The sequence below is a fragment of the Garra rufa genome, chromosome 10 (assembly GCF_049309525.1).
Source record: "Garra rufa chromosome 10, GarRuf1.0, whole genome shotgun sequence".
NCBI lineage: Eukaryota > Metazoa > Chordata > Actinopteri > Cypriniformes > Cyprinidae > Garra > Garra rufa.
In genome coordinates this window covers 31,370,005-31,390,981 of record NC_133370.1, presented here as the reverse complement: position 1 = coordinate 31,390,981, position 20,977 = coordinate 31,370,005, and the positions used below count along the sequence as shown (strand labels likewise).

Below are 20,977 nucleotides of genomic sequence, written 5' to 3'. Positions count from 1 at the left end.
CAACTGCAAAAGAAAGAAAGAAAAAACAAAGAGAAAAAAAAAACAACAACAACTGGATAGCCTCAATTAACAAATATATACAACAGAATTTGAAAGTATACACATATACATACATAAAAAAAATAAAAATTGAAGAGGGGATTTAAAGAATACAAAAATTACATTTCCAAGAATCTCAAGAAAGGTCCCCACGTGGCTTCAAATTTTTTCTGTGAGGAAAGCTCACCAAAACGTAACTGTTCCATTTGAATAATGTAGAGCATCTCGTTCAACCATCTCTGAAAACAAGGAGCTTGAGGAGATTTCCAATTGAGTAATATAACTTTTTTGGCTGCAATCATGCCTACCATTAGAGCCTGCTGATGAGTATGAGGAAGAGCATCCATTACAACAGAATAGCCAAAAATAGCCAGATTGTGGTCAGGTTGAATATTAATTTTGCAAGCACTAGAAAACATTTCAAAAATGTTAGACCAGAAAACATACAAAATAGGACAAAACCAGAATAAATGTGCAAGTGTCCCCTCCTCCCTACTGCATCGATCACATTGAGAAGATATAGAGGGAAATATTTTATTTAATCTAGTTTTGGAATAATGAAGACGATGTATAACTTTGAACTGGATTAATTTATATCTCGAATTTACCGAACAACTCTTTATTCTCAACAAGGCTTCTTTCCAGGTCTCATCCGTCACTTCATCATTCAATTCAGTGGACCAGACTGCTTCAAGACGCTTAGTACATACCGCTGTTGCAAAGACACGAATAAAGCAAGATACCAAATGTTTGGTTTCAGGATTAGAGGATAAGAGATCGTGAATAGTATGATTTTCAGGTTTATTTACAAATTGTGGAATATTTTCCTTTACATAATTTCTACTTTGCAAATAACGGAAAAAGTGAGACTGTGGGAGTGTAAACTTACTTTTAAGTTGTGAAAAAGATGCAAAATGACCATCTATATAGAGATCTCCTATACAGCATAAACCTTTTTTGCTCCATCCTGAAAAAGCACCATCAATCTGAGAAGGCTTAAACGAGTGATTGCATGATATTGGTGTATTGGCAGAGACTTTTGGTAAATTATAAGATTTATTTATCTGGTTCAAAATCTTCAAAGAATTTTTCAACACAAAATTACTGCATCCTAGTTTATTGAGAGATTTACACTCCGTAAAAAGCAAAGCTGGGAGAGAGGACTCCGGCACCGACAAAGCCTCTGCACAAACCCATAATGGAGAGGTCTCAGATGTCATATCATCCAGGATGCCCCTCTGCCAGAAAGTGAGAGCCCTGGCATTTGCTGCCCAATAATAATGCTTAAAAATGGGCAGACCAAGACCTCCACAATCAGTAGGTTTTTGTAAGTGGGCTTTTGCTATGCGAGGTGTTTTATAGTTCCATACAAATGAAAGAATAACTGAATCAAGCTGTTTAAAAAAAGTAGCTGGTAAATAAATCGGAAGATTTTGGAAAAGATATAAAAACTTAGGAAGAACAACCATCTTTATCACATTCACACGGCCAATTAATGATAAAGGGAGCAGTTTCCAGCTTTCAAAGTTAAATTTGACTGTGTTAATCATGTCTAAAAAATTTTATCTAAACAAATCTTTGGGGTTCTTTGGAATTTTCAGGCAAAGATATGTGAAGCGATCCTTCACTATTTTAAATGATATATTATTCAAAAAGGTATCGCTTAAGTTATTTGTTAGGGGCATAAATTCACTTTTATTCCAATTAATTGAGTATCCTGACAGTTTACTAAAAGTGTCAATGTAATTTAAAATTTTAGGGACGGAAACAACAGGATCCATAACATATAATAAAAGATCGTCAGCATATAAACTGATCAAACTTTCAGCATTGCCCAGAGTAATACCATGAATATGTGGATGGGTTCTGATTCCTACAGCTAATGGCTCAAGTGCAATATTAAAAAAAAAGAGGTGATAAGGGATAAGTTGGATCTTATACCATTGGTCAGGACAGATGAAGACGGACGGAGATAAACAATTTTTATCCAATTGATAAATCTATCCCCAAATCCAAACTGTTTTAGCGCTTCAAACATGTATGGCCATTCAATCTGATCGAAGGCTTTTTGAGTATCTAGTGAAATAACAGCAGCAGTATTGTTAGCAAACTGATGATTTGAATATAAAATATTAAGTAGTAGGCAGACATTACTGAATGAAAACCTTCCTGGCATAAATCCAATTTGGTCAGGATGAATAATTGTTAAGGTGTGTTGTGATAACCTGGATGCCAATATTTTAGTCAACACTTTTTGATCAAAATTTAGGAGGGCAATGGGTCTATAATTAGCTGGATCGATCTCAGGTTTCCCTTTTTTCAAAACTAAACAGATATTTGCATCATATAAAGAATCAGGAAGTGTATTCTTCTGGATTGAATGTTGTAGCATTCTCAGCATATAAGGGGCCAGTCTCTTACTGAAAGCTTTAAAAAATTCACAGCCGAACCCATCCGGACCAGCAGCTTTTCCTGATGGAAAAGCATGAATTGCCTTTAATAATTCTTCAGTTGAGAGTTCAGATTCTAGCTCAGACCTAGAAGATTCACTTAGTTTTGGAAGACTTAATTTTGAAAAAAAAAAAAAAACTATCATTAGATTCTGTATCTTTTACTTTAGAGGTATATAATTCAGAATAAAATTCCCTAAAACACTCATTTATTTCCTTTGGATTAGTTATTAAACTCCCTGTTTTTGATTTTATCATATGAATTGCCTTCTTGGCTTGTTCTCCCCTCAACTGTCTTGCAAGCAACCTTCCAGGTTTATCCCCCAGCTCAAAATTTTTCTGTTTAAGTTTGAGGAGAAGGTTACTTATTTGTCTATTCAGGATAGAATTATACTCATACTTTAATTTTAAAATTTTATTATAATCACACTTTGACAGTGACACTCTATATGCTTGTTCGTATACTGGTAGTGTTTTCTCTATTTCCCGAAGCCGAATATTCAGAGCGCGTTTTTTGGAAGATTACATTTACATTTACATTTACATTTATTCATTTAGCAGACGCTTTTATCCAAAGCGACTTACAATTGGGAATACAACAAATAATTCATCCTAAGGAGGCAGATCGACATAGGAAGTGCTCAAAAGTACCATATGTCAGGCGTTGTTAGATGAGTACGGGCTAGAAAGGGAAGATCAGGAAAGAGAGGAGAATTTTTTTTTTTTTTTTTTTTAGATAGTCAGATAGTGTCGAAAAAGATGGGTTTTCAGCAGTCGCTTGAAGACAGTAATGGAGTCAGTGTTTCGGATGGGGGTGGGAAGATCATTCCACCAGGCAGGGACATTGAAGGAGAATGTTTTGGAAAGTGATTTCGTGCCTCTCTGTGGTGGTACAATAAGGCGTCTTTCACTAGAGGATCTCAGACTTCTGGAGGGAGTGTAGATGCGTAGTAGTGAATGGAGGTAGGCCGGTGATGAGCCGGTGGCTGTCCTATAGGCCAGCATCAGTGTCTTGAATTTGATGCGTGCTGTAACCGGTAGCCAGTGCAGGGATATGAAGAGAGGTGTGACATGGGCCTTTTTGGGCTCATTGAAGACGAGCCGTGCTGCTGCATTCTGAATCATTTGTAGAGACCTGATTGTACATGCTGGAAGACCAGCTAAAAGAGCATTGCAATAGTCCAGCCTGGAAATGACCAGGGCCTGGACGAGGAGTTGTGCAGCATGCTCTGTTAGGAAGGGCCTGATCTTTCTGATGTTGTGCAATGCAAACCTGCAGGATCGAGCAGTTTTAGCTATATGTTCTTTAAAAGTCAATTGGTCATCAAAGATTACACCAAGATTTCTGGCTGAAGTCGATGGGGTAATTGTTGATGAACCTAACTGGATGGAGAAGTCATGTTGTAAAGTTGGAGTGGCGGGAAAGACAAGGAGCTCAGATTCAAATGATATGATTCAAATGATATGATATGACCTCGCATTACAACCTTAAAAGTATCCCATAGAACTGAATCTGAGACCTCTCCATTGTCGTTAGTTGTAAAAAACTCATCCATTTTTTCATTTAAGTATGATATAAAAATTGAATCTTTGATTAACATTGGGTTGAAACGCCAACAGTAATTTCACTTTGGCAAAATACTTTCAAGATTTAGTGTAACTGGGCTATGATCGGATATTATTATATTATGATATTTAGTATTACTAATGTTAGAAATCAATTCAGACGTTACCAAAAAAATAATCTATTCTAGTGTATGATTTGTGAACATGAGAGTAAAATGAGTAATCTCTATCTGTTGGATGCTGGAGTCTCCAAATATCAACCAAATTTCTAGATTTGATTAAATTGTGAAGTGTTTGTGTTGAAGTAACTGTAGGTGGTGGTTTTGAGGAAAGTCTATCCATATAGGGATCTAAGTAACAATTGAAATCACCACCTATTATAAGGTTTGTAGAGTTTACATCTGGAATTATGCTAAAGATTTTGCGAAAAAATTCAGAATCATCAAAATTGGAACCATATATATTTAGCAAAGTTATAGGGAGATAATTTATATGTCCAGATACCATTATATATCTTCCCTGAGGATCAGCAACCATTGATGAAAGTCGAAAAAGAACATTCTCGAAAAAGAATAGCTACACCTCTTGCTTTGGAACTGAATGAGGCCTGGTAAACCTGAGATATCCAATTAGTTCTGAGTCTGCATTGATGAGTTACACTAAGATGAGTTTCTTGAAGAAATATTATATCAGCCTTAAGTGATTTCAAGTGTGCAAACACCCTACTCCTTTTAATTACATGACCAAGCCCTCTTACATTCCAAGAAGCCAATGTAATAGCTTCCCCATTAATATTAGTCATCAATCCCTGGAACAATTAAAGATAAAATAAAACATTGAAATGAGGCACTCCAGAAAGAAAGAAAGAAAGAAAGAAAGAAAAAAAAAAAAAACATCGACATGTTGAACTCTTCAGAACAAAGTCAACCCACCCCCTCCCACATCTGGCTTCCCCGAAATGAAGCACTTCGTCCCCTCTTCGACCTGAGAACACTACTTGCATGCAAGTAACAATAGGATCCAACTCCAGTCTCTTACGATACCGGCGGTCCCGCTCAACTCCACATCCAAGTTAACGACATTTCAAGTTCTAGAACTATTAACAGTAGCGTCGTCCACGTAAATGCGTTTTGTACGGACTCTTAATGAAACACAAACAACAGAATATCAATAGTTATTAAATGTGATACCAATGTTGCACATATCCCTCTACTCCTGCCTCAGCCTGGTCCCCACAAATTTGGTAGCCTCTGCAGGGTCAGTGAAGGTCTTGAACTGTCCGTCGTGCTGAACCCGGAGACGCGCAGGGAAGCGGAGGCTGTGTGTCACCTTTAACTCCCTCAGCTCACGCATCACGTCACCGAATGCCCTTCGCTGCTCCATCACTTCTGCGGTATAATCTGGAAAGATATACACCTGGTGGCCGTTGTAATCCAGGGTGCGATCCCGACGAAGCCTTAGAATTAATTCCTTTACTTGAAAGAAATGCACTCGTGCAATTATGATGCGGGGCCTCTCTCCCTCTGGTGGTCTTGGTTTGAGAGCACGATGAGCACGGTCGATTACCAACGGTTCTTGAAAGTGAGATTCGCCGAGTAGTTTAGGGATCAATGCTGCAACAACTTCAGTCGGTCGCCCTTTCTCCTCCCCCTCAGGGATACCAATTATTTTAATATTGTTACGTCGCGATCGCCCTTCATCAAGTCATTGACCTTCGCTTTGAGGGTTTTATTCGTTTTCTGTAAGTCAGTCAAAGCCGCTTCGACAGCACACAGTCGGCCATCGTGGTCCCGTGACTGTCCTTCAACAGTCTCCACTCTCTCCGCAAATTCCCGTACCGACGTCTGTAGAGATCGGAAGTCTTCCTCAAACTTATCGAATCTTTTGTTTATAGTTGAAAGAATCTTGTTTGATATCTTTTCCCAAATTAGTGGCACATCGTCGTCGGTGGTTGCTTGACTAGCAGCAGGATTAGCTGCTTTGCAGCTAGGCGATGGCTGATCAGAGCTTTTCGAGGCTTTCGCTGATTTTAGAGGCATTTTCGCGTATCAAAGTGTAGATCAAGTGTTACACAAGTTAAGTAACAGTTCACTGCACAGGTATACAAAATAAAAATGAAGACGACAACTAATTTTACTAATTTGAAAACCTTGGCGTGGAGGAGCTCGATGAAACGCGTCTACTCCATGCGGACCTCAGCAGCGCCCCCCGGACATTTCGTCTTTTAAAATTAATCTTAGGTCTGTGTCAAATGTACTTCTTAGTTATCATATTTAGTCAGCCTTATCATGTTTTTGTTTAGTCAAGTTAGTCAACTAAAATGTTTGAGCATTTTATTCTAGTTTTTTTCTGTGAAAACTTTTCGTCATAGTTACTAGTTACATTTTCGTCATGCTGTATAATGGTTAAACTGATAAAAAATATATTTTTTTGCTCAAAACTATAATAATTGCAATGATTGTTGTCATTTGAGAAATGCATTTTTACATTTCAGGTATTACACCTTCACCAATAAGCACAAGCCAGAACTTGTACAGTATACGTGGTTTATTTTATCAAGTGTATTTATTATAGGCTATTTAAAGGTCCCATATTGTACACATTTCTGGAGGTTTATTTTAGTTGTTGATGTCCTTAAGAATATATATTTGCGGTATAAGTGCCAAAATCCATCTCAATATATTTTTACAGCTCCTTTTTTAGGAGCTCTGTCAAAAACAGGTCGATTTTGGCCCATCTAATTAATATTCATGAGCCTCTCTTCTGATTGGCCTGTTGTATCGTTGTAGCCGAACCCAGAGTCATAGAGAGAGCCTAGCCAGCTGATACTCAACAGGATATTTCAGAATGATCATTAATGTTTTTTCTTTTTGTTACCCTGCGACTCTTCACGACAAAAAATTACGTGCAAAGTGGAACGAAGCGGCGATCGGGCAGAGCCAGCTCCTCACTATCAGCGCTGAAGCACAGTTTGTTCAGGTTAGTTTCAGTTTAGTGAAACGTATGCGTCGCATTACATCTCACATCCAAACGTCACATGTCTTTATGGGTTGTGTGTAAAGCACGCACAGATCCCGGAAAACAACTGTGAATGAACCAAATTAAACAATTCTGGAACAAATCATGGGAAACATTATCCGTGTATTTACCGGAATCGCTATGTGAAAGAGGCTGAAGTTGACGTGCCTCTGGTCTCTTATATTCACGTTGTTCTGAAGTCTGTGCAATGATGTAGTTTCGACATCTATCAACTGAACAGGGTTTTCTAGATTAGTTTCCGTGTTATTGTTGCTTAGCAATGTTATGGACGCAATGTTGTCTGGGTTTGACAAAAGGAGGGTGGGACGTGATTGGTGCTTGAGGTGGTGACTGAAGGCGGTGACTGAGTAGATCAGACGTCACATCTGTACGGAAGTCACAGCGGCTCGTGAAAATGAACAGCTACTTTAAGCAGGCTGTGTGCAGTTTACTGTGGATTGACTGTTTTGAAACTCATATGGTAGTTACATAGCCCCTAGACCTCAGTTATCATGAAAAAAGCCAGGAAATTTCAATTTTGACAATATGGGACCTTTAATATATAAATTACTATCAAAGACATATGCACTCTCTCTGTCTACATTATGAAAACTGGTAAAAACAAACACAAATATTGTAACAGTGGAATTCCTAATAGTACTTCCAGTAATTCTAAATTGCAGTAATGTTTCACTATTAAAACAACAGTGGCTAAATAAGTGCATTTATTCAGCAACCACAATCGAAACTAAATAGCTCAGATATCTCATGACAGAACACCTCAAATAGAAGCCAGACATCTCACGTTAAAACCTCTAAAATCCAGCTTACTAGTTTGTTTGTGTTTCAGATCATCGTCAGCGCTTCCGCAATTAAGATTGCAAAAATTAAGCAAAACAAATTGTATCAGGTTCGATTTTCTGCATTTTCACATATGTAGCAAGCATTTTAATAGAAAAGCATGACGAATACGAAAAAAAAAAAATGCATACGAAAATTTCGGACTCAGTGTGCAATGGCCTTAACTGGACTGAAGTGATATAGGATTATGCCTTTTTTTTTTAAAGGTGACATCTGACTTTTTCTATGTTTAAGTGCTATAATTGGGTCCCCAGTGCATCTACCAACCCAGAAAACCTGAAAAAGACAACCCAGTAACTTTGTTTTGCTAAGCCTTTTTCTGCAAGTATGTGAAAAAACGTGCGTCACATTTTGCTCCCCCTCGTGACGTGGTAAGGGGATCTTATTGTAATATTACCGCCCCTAATCTGCACGTTTACACCCTCTGTGGCTGCACAGAAGAGCACAGAACACCATTTAGAGTTCTAGCCTCAGATGAGACAAGAAAGCAGTGGATTTATTTAGTTATTTACTGTAAATTGTACTGCTGCCATACAGATCTAATATAAACATGCGATTTCTGTCCCAGCTATTTATCTCCAACAACCTGTTTTTATAACTCCTGTGTGTTTTTAACATAAACGTGTGTGTATTTGACAGTTTAAGCACAATAAGACATGAAAGAGAACTTAGTTTAAAAACAAAACATTTAAATATGTCATTGATTTACCAACTAACAGAATTTCATCTTACTTTTTGGTCATAAATATCATCAACTGCATAAAGTTACATATGTTTGCTTAGTTTGGTCCTTTGAATAGAATATAAAATATGAAAACATGCAAGCTTTGTTTTACTTTTTCTTTTTAATATTTTGTCTGAGGGTTCAGTAAACTGTTCTATTTCTGATTTATGTTAAGCCTTACAGGGTTAAGCTTTGCAGACGACGAGGGTAAAAGCTTTTATAAATTTCAAAACATTTTTTAAATCACCAAATAGAGTAGCTTATAATCAGTGAAAGTTCATTAGTTAAAGTTTGGCTTATTTTGTCCAGTAGCACACTTTCAATTTACAGGATCCTCTTATGTAATGGCACTAAATAATACAGAATAAAATAACAAAACATTAATCCCCCAAGCTCATGTTAATGTAAGGAGCTCAGTGCTGGTATCATGGTGGGCATTGATCTCTGCACTTTAATTGGCTCCAGGCAGTGAATTTGTTCTTGTTTGGTAGAGAAAGAAATACCGTATTAGCCAAGACCACACATCTCTTTTTGTGTCTTCTCTCATCAGGGTGCAAAGATAATGGAAACCTTTTGCCAGTGTCCTCACTCCATTTCTGAACAGCAGAAAACATTCAGATAACAGTGAGAGTGCGTGTGTATGTGTGCGCGCTGGGACCTGCTTTGCATGCTGTTTTTTTTGTGAGCTGCTTAAGGACTACAGAGTTCCTTGAAATTCAACATGCAGAAACTCTCTAAAGCTCCTCCTGGAACTTTTACTTGTGTGACCAGCATGATTTGGACCATAAAAAGCCCAGAAGGACCTTACAATAATAGTGACTGTATATTACAAAACACACAAACACACACACAAACAAACAAACAAACAAACACAAACTGATTATTTTGAAATAAGTAAACTTTTTCAATCCCAGTATCTGGATTATAAATTGGGCTAAAATAAAAGCTTTTTTCCCTCTAGTTAAAAAAATTCAAACTTTATTAAAACTAGTATACTTAACTGCAAAAAAGAAAAGAAAAAAGGATTTGTTTATATATGAATGTATCACATATAAAATAAGTGTTATTTTAGGTTTTAGGGTGTACTTATTTTATTTTATTTTATTTTATTTTTGGGCTGGATTTATTTAAATGGTCGACTTCTCAATATCTGGAAGAAGCGCATTGTAGTAACATTCCCTTTAGGACTTTGAGAGGACTTTGAGCTTTGTAATCTTTTTATTCTTAAACAGCAACATTACACACTAAAGCCAGGCTCACATTAAACTGTTAAAAATAAAGGTGCTTCAAAAGGTTCTTCACAATGATGCCATAGAAGAACCATTTTTGGTTCCACAAAGAACCATTCAGTCAAAGGTTCTTTAAAGAACCATCTCTTTCTTAACTTTTTATAATCTGAAGAAACTTCTTTCGCCACAAAGAACCTTTTGTAAAACAGAAAGGTTCTTCAGATGTTAAGGTTTTTTTAATGGAACCATTTAAACAAAAAAGGGTCTTCTATGGCATCGTGAAGCACCTTTATTTTTAAGAGTGTACAGGAGTTTTAGGCTGATTTATCCCCAATTTTCTCCTCCTGACACATGTCCTACCTATGTGCAATGCGACACGCGATAAAAGGTCATTTTCTATGTTAATCTGAGTGTTAGTAGTAACTAGTTGCGACGACGACACACTAAATTTCTGTTTTAGAAACGGTTTCTATTTCTGAGCTGTCGTGGCTGGAACAACAACATACAAACTATGATAATTACAATCTAAGGGACTGATTATGTGCTTTATTTAATGTTAACAGTGTCTAATGTGAGTTTGAATATCATATCGTGTGGCAGTTGTAGCACGGAAAGCAACAACAGATAGTTTACCTCAGATCTTAAAAATATATTTAAGCACTCAATGCGAACTCAATACGTGTTTTCCATGTGAAAGATTGTATTAGTCACTCAGTATGTAGTTTTAATAATCTATAAAAGGTTTAATATTTATGAATTCGATTTCGTTGGAAGTGCAGTGCGCTTTTAAATGGCTGTGATTCTGCCACGTCGCACCTGGTGTGGACAGCCAAATTGTTTGTTGCTGAAATGTTGCATTGTGTGTGGTTAGGACACGGTGTGACAATCGGAGAAAAAAATCTTACTGAGGTCGGTTCCGATGTTCTGCGTGGATTATCTGGTAATGCAAGGCATTTATAGATCGAATCTTGCACCTTCTGATCTGCTCGCACATAAATCGGGGGCTCTCCAATCATCAAACATATTTGTGACCCTGGACCACAAACCACGGGTATATTTGTAGCAATAGCCAAAAATACATTGTATGTGTCGAAATTATTGATTTTCCTTTTATGCCAAAAATTGATTAGTAATATGAATTGCTAAGACAACATCAAAGGCGATTTTCTCAATATTTAGATTTTTTTGCACCCTCAGATTCCAGATTCTCAAATAGTTGTATCTCAGCCAAATATTGTCCTATCCTAACAAACCATACATGAATGGAAAGCTTGTTTATTCAGCCTTTAGATAATGTATAAATCACAATTTCACAAAATTGACCCTTTATGATGAAAGAAACTGCTTGTGGAAGTCTGTCTGTGTAATGTGTCAAAAACGTACCTCAACGTAAGGACAAAGAGAAGCGCTGGGGTTAAATCGCCTCCGTTTTTAACGTACCGGGTGAGTGTAGATGCTTCTAGATGTCTCATATGTAAACATTAGTTACTGAAACGTCAATGCAGGCTACTGCATGAGATCACGTGAGGCGCTCCCTATAATTTTAATAATACCCTGTAGTGTGTGATGTGCCATGATTTTAAAATCTTGCATGTTTCAGATTTGAGGAAAGAAAGTCTGTGAAGATTTTTATTATGTGTGCTGCAACCATATGTCTTACCTAAACTTGATAGGACACCTTTTATCTTGTGAAGGGACCTATGAAATCTGTTTTATTTTTTCCCAAATTCAATTTTATTATTATTATTTATTATTTATTTATTTTTTTAAATTCCTGTTTTAATTTGTCTGGATTCCATTTTTTTCCGTTAAAATTTTTCTGGACTTTGTTTTAATGTTTAAATTAAATTTTATTAATCAAAAAGCACGTCTAATTAATTGAAAACACATAACTTGTGCAATTTAACAGCAAAAGTTCACCACACAATACCTTTTTTATGGCCCTATGAAATATGTTTTTTTTCTCCTTCCTCAAATTCAGTTTTATATTTAATAATCAAAAGCATCTCTAAATAATTTATTTATTTTAAAAAATCTATCTATCTATCTATCTATCTATCTATCTATCTATCTATCTATCTATCTATCTATCTATCTATCTATCTATCTATCTATCTATCTATCTATCTATCTATCTATCTATCTATCTATCTATCTATATATCTCTCTCTCTCTCTCTCTCTCTATATATATATATATATATATATATATATATAATTTTTATATATTTTTTTAAATTCTTAAATTGAATTATTTAGAGATATATTCAGAAATACTGTGTTGTGTATTTACATTTTTCTGGTAAATACATTTTCTGGAAAATATTTTTTTTTCTGATAAATATTCTTTAAAACTAATATTTTAAGAATAAAATTTATTATTATTATTATTATTATTATTATTATTATTATTATTATTATTATTATTTTCAAATTCCTGTTTTAATTTTTCTGGATTTAATTTTTTTTCTGTTTAAATTTTTCTAGACTTGTTTTAATGGTTAAATTAAATTTTATCAATCAAAAAGCATGTCTAATTAATTAAAATCACAAAACTTGTGCAATTTAACAGCAAAAGTTCAACATAATTACCTTTTTTATGGCCCTATGAAATAAAATGATTTTTTTTTCTTCCTCAACTTCAGTTTTATATTTAATAATCAAACGCATCTCTAAATAATTAAATTTCTAAAAACAAATTAAATAAAAATTATATATATATATATATATATATATATATATATATATATATATATATTAGTGGTGGGCCGTTATCGGCGTTAACGTGCTGCGTTAACGTGAGACTCATATCGCGCGATAAAAAAAATATCGCCGTTAATCTATTCTCAAAGTTGGGTTGGGAGCTGGGTCTAAACTACGTAAGCTATGATGACTTTCACTTTGATATTTTAGCGCGGATGACGTATATCTAGTTGAATTGCAATGTAGGGGGCGAGAACGAGTCTTCAACTTCTGTGAAATTACCACATCAAATGAGACATGCAAACATGGATGCAGTTATGAAGCCGCTTCAGGGCAGGTGCGTGCGTTGCTAGACCCTTTTTACTGGGGCACGTGCCCCAGTGAAAATCTGCTGTGCCCCAGTAAAATCTAAAATTTGAGTTATAATTTACTTTGATAATCCCGAAATAAAGACATATACTATATGCAACAACTGAATTGACGTTTCTAAAAGCAACGCAGTTTATTGGAAGATGCACGCAGATAGGCTATCCATACCCGCGCGCCTGTATATTTTACTGGAACGCGCACGTCGTACAGCCTTTTGCGCAGAAGTACTTGGTTACACAAGTTTGTATAGTTAATTGTGTTTTAAATGCAATTGTCAAGCAGTTTGTAATGCATTTTGGAAACAGGAGATGAGCGCCTGGTCTAATGCGCCACCTGGCTTGAGAAACCCGTTCTCAAAGACTTACTTTTAGTCATTATTTGGGTAGCACACATATTCTGAATGCTTTCAGAAGAATTCAAATTAGCCATTTTAATCTAGATTAATCTAGATTAATTTCAAGATTTAATCTAGATTAATCTAGATTAAAAAAATTAATCTATGCCCACCACTAATATATATATATATATATATATATATATATATATATATATATATAATTTTTATTTTTCTGGTAAATAAATGTTCTGTAAAATACATTTTTTTCTGGTAAATATTCCTTAAAAATAATATTTTTATAATAATTTTTTAATTAATTTTAATTTTAACTACTAATATTAGTAGTGGTAGTAGTAGTAGTAGTACTATAATTACATTATGTAATATATTTCTGTAACAGTTTCTTCAAGTTAAACTGAATTTGTTTTTTTCTTACAAAAATGCTAAAATGCTCATGAAGTGACTCTCAGTGCAGTTCTAGAGATCTGTTCATGAGTTTGTGTACTCATATTGAGAAGGTAGAGGCTAAAAACACTACGAGCATCCTGCGCCATTCATTCACAGAGACATGCAGAATTTACATTTAAATAGTATTTTGTGGCTTGACATTCACAGAAACTAGACCATATCGTGTTTTGATTGAAGCGTACTGACCTACTTTTGATTTATTAATCCAAAATTTGGCAAATTCTGTGACATTCCATGTTATACAGTAAATTTCATTTTTATGACTAGATTCCATCTGCATTTTATGCATTGTAGACATCATAGGGCCCTTACTTGTGCAATTACAAAGTTTATCATCCCCATCTTTAAGGATGTTTTTTACCAGACAAGAAAAAAATGATTTAGAAGATGTTTGTTGTAGTGTATTTGCATATATTGACAAAAATATGATCTTCCAATGTTTTGTAATAAAAGCAAATAAAAGCGTCTAAACACCCTCCTCCCACTCCTAGTTTTCCAAAACTGTATGCTTGTTTCTGGACAGGGCTCTATAGACACCCTGTTGGCACGAAAAGAAGAGAGAGAGAGAGTGAGAGAGAAAGAGATATTTCGCCCCTCATGTTTTTCAAAATCATGTCGTAGTCGAGGAATAGCACTTATCAGTTCACAGTGTTTTTCCCCCTCCATCACTTTTAACAGAAGCACAAAGCTGTTGATGGAGAGAGAAACATTTGCATATGTTTGTGTGCTTTCGTTTTTATGCTGCGTGAATACGGTGTAGTGATGGGGAAAATATCTCTTTGTGCAACTGTGAAATTTCAATGGAGGGTTGAGTTTGGCTGCGACCAAGAGAGAGACAAACATAATCACAATTCGAATAATTTAGTGATATTAAAAATAAATATATGGTAATTCCAGTCGAAAAACACGCCAGCTTTGATTATCTAACATTTCAGCAGCCTCACATTTTGTGCTCTCTGTGTGTAATGTAATTCACAACTAAGACGCACAATGGAAAAAGAAAATAAAAAAGCTCTCTTCGTTGATATCGATCAAAGAAGAATTTGTTAGATTCGCACCACATTTTACAGCACGGCGTAGCTCAGAGCCACCGTTGGTCAAATGGTCACGGGGTCACTAACCGGTCTGAAGAAGCCTGGGGCTTCTTTCACGCCAAGCAGAGGAAAGTAAATTACTCTCACGCCTTTTAGCATCATCCTCGCGGCTATGTTACTAACACCCACAACCTTAAACATCCTTCATGACTCAATAAAGCATTATCTCCACACCAGGCGGATTTTGCCTCTTTAATTGCAACACAAATCACTAAAGGTTAACCAGAAGAAAAAACACCACAGAGAGTTTCGTTTGTTAAAACGAGCCGCAGGCGACCAGCCACAGAGATGCTCACCTTTCCGACGAGCTCCTCCACGCGGGGGACGGGTTTGCCCTTCTGGTGGCGTATGGTGGGAGGAGACTGGCCGTCCCAATCGTGCATCTCCTCTATGCTTTTCAGATACAGCAGAGCCTTCAGGCCTAAACAGTAGTCCTCAATCACTGTGAAGTCCTGGTTCTGCACAGCGCTGCACACCTGTTAAATATGCACAGATAAACAGACCTCAGGGCCTAGACTTTGTGAAAGACCAGTGATTACACTATCCACATCATCTTTTTAGTCTGTGTGGCTCTTCTTAAACCAGAGTGTATTCAATAGCTCAATGCGGCATAATAGAAAGAAAACTGATTGTGTGGTTGCAGAGCAATAGGACTGAGTTTCATTTCATGATGCTTCTTAAAGCAAAGTTCGGGAGGAGCACGTCAGATACTTAGCCTAATTAACACAGCTGGAACTCACTCAAGCCAATCTACATCATGCATAAATACAGCCGACTCACCTCTACCCATTTGACGGATTATCAGCATCCCTCCACCACCCCATCTCCTCACTCCGAGTTCCTTCTACACATATACATAGGGGGGGGGTACTCTAGGTTCGGGCCATTCCCGAGCTCGGAGCCCTTCCCCGGACAGCACGCCAAACATGCTTACATACTCCAGCTAATTATATGTAAGTGGGAACTCGTGAAATTTAAGTTGTTGTTCACTGATAATCTTCCTCTCCGCTGAAGCTCTGAAATCTCATTTGCCTACAGTTTTAAAAAATGGCCAAACCTTTGAGCTACACACAGCCAGAAATAGCTTCAAATCTTTCGTTCAATTCTACTGTTGAGGGATAATAGCACATATTCAGTTGTCTTCTTATTAGTTCACTGTTTCTGAACTTTGAATATGTAAATGTACACCACTGTTCAAAAGTTTGGGTCAGTATGATTATTTTTTGAAAGAACTTCATTTTATTCAGCAATAATGTACAAAACACAATGGAATAAAAATAACTGAATAAAAAAATAAAAATAAACGCAATATACATAATATATAATAAAATATAAATAAAAAGGCAATTTTGAGTTTTTATCTCACAATACTGACTTTTTCCTCACAATTGCGAGTTTACATCTCGCAATTCTGACTTTTTTTCTTAGAATTGCATAGTATAAACTCACAATTGTAAAAATAGCGGGATATAAATTTGCAATTGCAAGAAATAAAGTCAGAATTGTGAGTTGTTATTTTCATAATTGCTTAATGTGAGCTATAAAGTCTGAATTGTGATATAAACTGGCAATTCAGACTTTTTTCTCAGAATTGTGAAATATAAACTCACAATTGTAAGTTATAAAGTCAGAACTGTGAGATAAAAACTTTTTACTTTTTTTCTCATAATTGCATGATATTGCGTGATTCCTCGGAATAGCAGGATATTTCTCGGAATAGCGGGATATAAATTCTCACAATTCTTACTTTTTTCCCCTTAATATAAACTCGCAGTTCTGAATTTTTTTAATCATAATTGTGTGATAAAGTCACAATTGCATGATTTAAAATCACAATTCTGAGAAAGTATGAATTACGAGTTTATATCAAGCAATACTGAGAAAATATCAAAACTGCGACTTTACATCATGCACTTTTTACTTAGTATTGCGTAATACAAATTTGTAATTCTGACTTTTTATTCTCAGAATTTCCTGATTTAAGTCAGAATAATAAGAGATAAATAAAAAAAAAAACTTGCAATTCTGACTTTTTTTTCTCATAATTGCGTTATTTCTCAGAATAGTGGGACATAATTTTTTGTAATTGTGTGAAATAAAGTCAGAATTGTACAAAAAACGACAATTTAGACCTTTTATTCCTCATAATTGCGTAATATATACTCCAATTGCGAGTTATAAAGTCAGAATTGCGAGATATTGTGTTATTTCTTAGAATAGCGGGATATAATTTCTTGCAATTCCTACTTCCCCTCCCCCCTCAATTGCTTGATATGAGTTGATGAATTGCTTGATATTTACTCGCAATTTGGACTTTTTTCTCAGAATTGCATAGTATAAACTCACAGTTGGGATTTATAAAGTCAAAATTGCAAGATATAAACTCGCAGTTCTGAATTGTTTTATCACAATTGTGCGATAAGAGTTATAAAGTCACAATAGCACAATATAAAACCCGCAATTCTGAGAAAAAAAAGTCACAATTGTGAGTTTATATATTGCAATTCTTACTCAGAATTGTGAGTTTAAATCTTTGAATTCTGAGTTTTTGAGAAAAAGGTCAAAACTGTGAGTTCACATTATTTAGTTCTGACTTTTTATTTAGAATTACGTAATACAAATTCGTAAGGTTGTGAGACATAAAGTCGAAAGAAAACCTTGCAATTCTGACTTTTTTTCTCATAGTTGCGTAATTACTCAGAATAGCGGGATATAAATTCGTATATATATTGTGAGAAAAAAGTCATAATTGTAAAAAAAAAAAAAAAAATGCCAGTTTTGACTTTTTTCCTTCATAATTGTGTGATATGAGTTATAAACTCAGAATTGGGATATTTACTTGCAGTTCTGACTTTTTTTATCATAATAGCGTGATAGGAATCACAAATGCAATTCTGAGAAAAAAGTCACAATTGTGACCTCGAATTCTGAGTTTTAATTCTTGCAATTGTGAGTTTATATCATGCAATACTGAGAAAAAAGGTCCAAACTGTTCACATCATACATTTTGTGATATAAATTTACAGTTGTGAGTTATAAAGTCAGAATAACGAAGTATAAATTCATAATTGCAAGAAATAGTCAGAATTTTGACTATTCAGAAAATTGCCATTTTTAACTTTTTTTTTTCTCATAATTGCATGATATTAGTTATAAACTCAGAATTGGAATATTTACTCAGAATTGCGTATTATAAACTCAAAATTGTGAGTTCATATCACGCAATTCTGACTTTATAACACAATTCATGCAATTATGAGAAAAAAAAAAGTCAAGAGTAGTGAGATAAAAAGTCGCAATTACCCTTTTTGTATTTTTTATTCAGTGGCAGAAACCAGCTTCCATAAAAGACTTCTATTTCAAATAAATGTAGTTTTTTTCTTTCTTTCAACTTTCTTTTACTTTCTACTTTTATTTTAAATAATCCTGGTTTGCATAAAAAAACCTAGCAGCACAACTGTTATCAACATTGATAATAATTTCTGAAGGAAATGAAGACTGGAGAATAGAAAACAGTCATTTTAAATTATAATAACATTAATTTTTTTAATAATGTTAGATGTTATAAATGCAGCCTTGGTGAGCATGAGAGACTTCAAAAATATTACGTTTTACCAACACCATTTTTTTAACGGCAGTATATATATATATCTCCCCTGACATCAGTTGTGGAAGTTCAGAATGAATCGATTTTGCAGCTTGTAGATTCAATAAATGGCTTTTTTGGACTAGGGAGGAAATTTTGAAAGTCACAGTGTTTTCATTGGACATTTTTTCTTTTCTCAAAAGATCAAGCAAAGTTTTATTCCTCATGATATGACCCATTCAATAATGAGATGAAGTCTGCCAGACAATCTCAAGTTTAACAGACACACAGACTATCCTAGATTCATCTTCTCCACCATAGAGAGGCTGTTTAACCCCTCACCTCAAATATCATCTAAGCGTTTCCCAACAGAAAAGTGCAGTTTGCAGTATTCTTCACTGATAAAATCCGCTACCATCAGACAAACCATAGCTGGCACTTCTCCCTTTGGAGTGGCTTCTAGCTCTCCATCTACTGCTATAAAAAGTAATATATCCATTTTCCCAGTCATCAGCCTTAATAAACTCACCCGGGTCATTTATGAATTCTTTTAGGGTCTTTTTTTGACCCATTACAAGCTACCTTGCTCAAAACTGTTTTAAAGTCCTAATTACAGGACATCCTGAACACTGCTAATCAATTCCTCCAGCAAGTATTTTACCACATAATTTTAAGGCCTCTGGTAAAGCAAAGTGATCCTGATTCTCCTCCAATCTTCCATTTCAAAATAATTAAAAACATAGTATTCTTACACATTAATAATCCTAATGAGATATTCCAGTCCAGCCCCACCATAGCCTTAAAATTGCTCTCTTAACAAATCTGAAAGTTAATCAGGTAATCTGTCTATCCAAAAACGTTCTGATCTCTTTGCTGTCTTTAAACCAGATTGCGCTTGACTGACCAAACTATTAGGCTCAGTTCTATTTTTGTTTAGATCTTACTTAAGTGACAGTAAACACTATGTGGGTGCACACAACACCAGATAACTTGTGGTATCCCCATGGCTCAGTTTCAAGTCCTTTATTATTTGAACATTATATGCATCTATTAGCTGGTGTAATGAATCAATGTCCTTTATCAGTATGTAAATGATTATAACTATTTTTTACGCCCAACAGATGCTCACAAACCAATTAGCACAATTCATCTAAAGACTCTTTAAAAGTAAATAGTTTTTATTATGCCGTATCTAAACTAATTGTCTATGAAGTTACCAAAAAATTTGGAATCGTGATTGACAGATATATAATTTTTTGAAACTAAATTAACAATGTTTGTAGAACAGCATATTATCACTTTCACAACATCTCTAAGCTATGCGAATTCTTTCTCGTACTGACAGTTAGAATCTCATTCACGCCTTTGTCACATCAAGACTTCAGTATTGCAGTAGTGTTTTGGCTGCTCTGTATACGAGCTGGCTAAAAAAAATAATGTGCATGTATAAATAATTTATTATAAACACTGCAATATTCCATGAAAATAAGAATTTTCTATTTTGATTCTATGCTGACTTTGAAGAATGCTGACTTGTACTAAACTAAGGATTCACAACACTACTGCATGTACTGCTGCTTGTGTTGATTTCACGATCTTTTAATTAGGGCCCGAGCACCGATGGTGTGAGGACCCTATTGAATCTGCTCCGTTTATTATTAGGGCCCGAGCACCGATGGTGTGAGGACCCTATTGAATCTGCTCCGTTTATTATTATTATTATTATTATTATTATTAGGGCCCGAGCCCAAAAGGGCGAAGGCCCTATTGTTCTTCTAAGGATTCTTATTTTTTTTTTTTTTTTTTTTTTTTTTTTTTTCAACCGTTGGGGCACTTTTGGGGGCCTTAACATACTCAAAAACTCTTGAAAATTTGCACACACGTCGGAATCTGCCGTCGTCCGGACGCCACAGAGGCTGGGACCCGGGCGTGGTTCAGGGCCTCTACAGCGCCCCCTGGAACACAGTTTGAAAACTTGATGTACTGCGCACACATACTTGCGCGTATTGATATGAAACTCGGTACATATATAGAACTCATCGAGCTGAACAACTTTTGTACTCTATGTCATGGGCTCCACGCAACAGGAAGTGAGATATTTAGGGCTGTTTAAAAAGCGCATGCTCTGGAATTTAACGTACTCCTCCCAGGAATTCCATGGGATTGTCACCAAACTCGGTCAGCATGATCTCAAGACATTGGGGACGCTAAATTGCGAGGAGATTTTTGATATCTCGAACGGTTTGGCCGTGGCAAGGCGACAAAGTTATGGCGAGAAATGAGAAACAGGAAGTGTCTAATAACTGTTGCACACATTGCCTGATTCTGATGGAACTTCACCAGTTTGTTCCTTGTATGATGCCGATTCCATAAATGTGACTATTATGAGTCAAAGTTATAGCGCCACCAACTGGCAGCAGGAAACGTGTCATTTTCAAAATGCTTTGAAATCAGCCTCTTAATTTTACTCGATTTTCTTTAAACTTCATCAAAATCATGACAAAACACGGCCGATAAAGAATATGTAAAGGGGT

General features: G+C 35.5%; 1 protein-coding gene across 1 annotated transcript in view; it reads right to left on the bottom strand.

Moving 5' to 3' along the window:
* dpydb (dihydropyrimidine dehydrogenase b) overlaps nt 1-20,977 on the bottom strand; it is a 212,100-nt gene that overhangs the window by 7,424 nt on the left and 183,699 nt on the right. Inside the window, exon 20 of the mRNA XM_073849425.1 lies at nt 15,154-15,333. Coding sequence (XP_073705526.1) covers nt 15,154-15,333 — 180 coding nt within the window. The remainder of the gene's footprint in view (nt 1-15,153; nt 15,334-20,977) is intronic.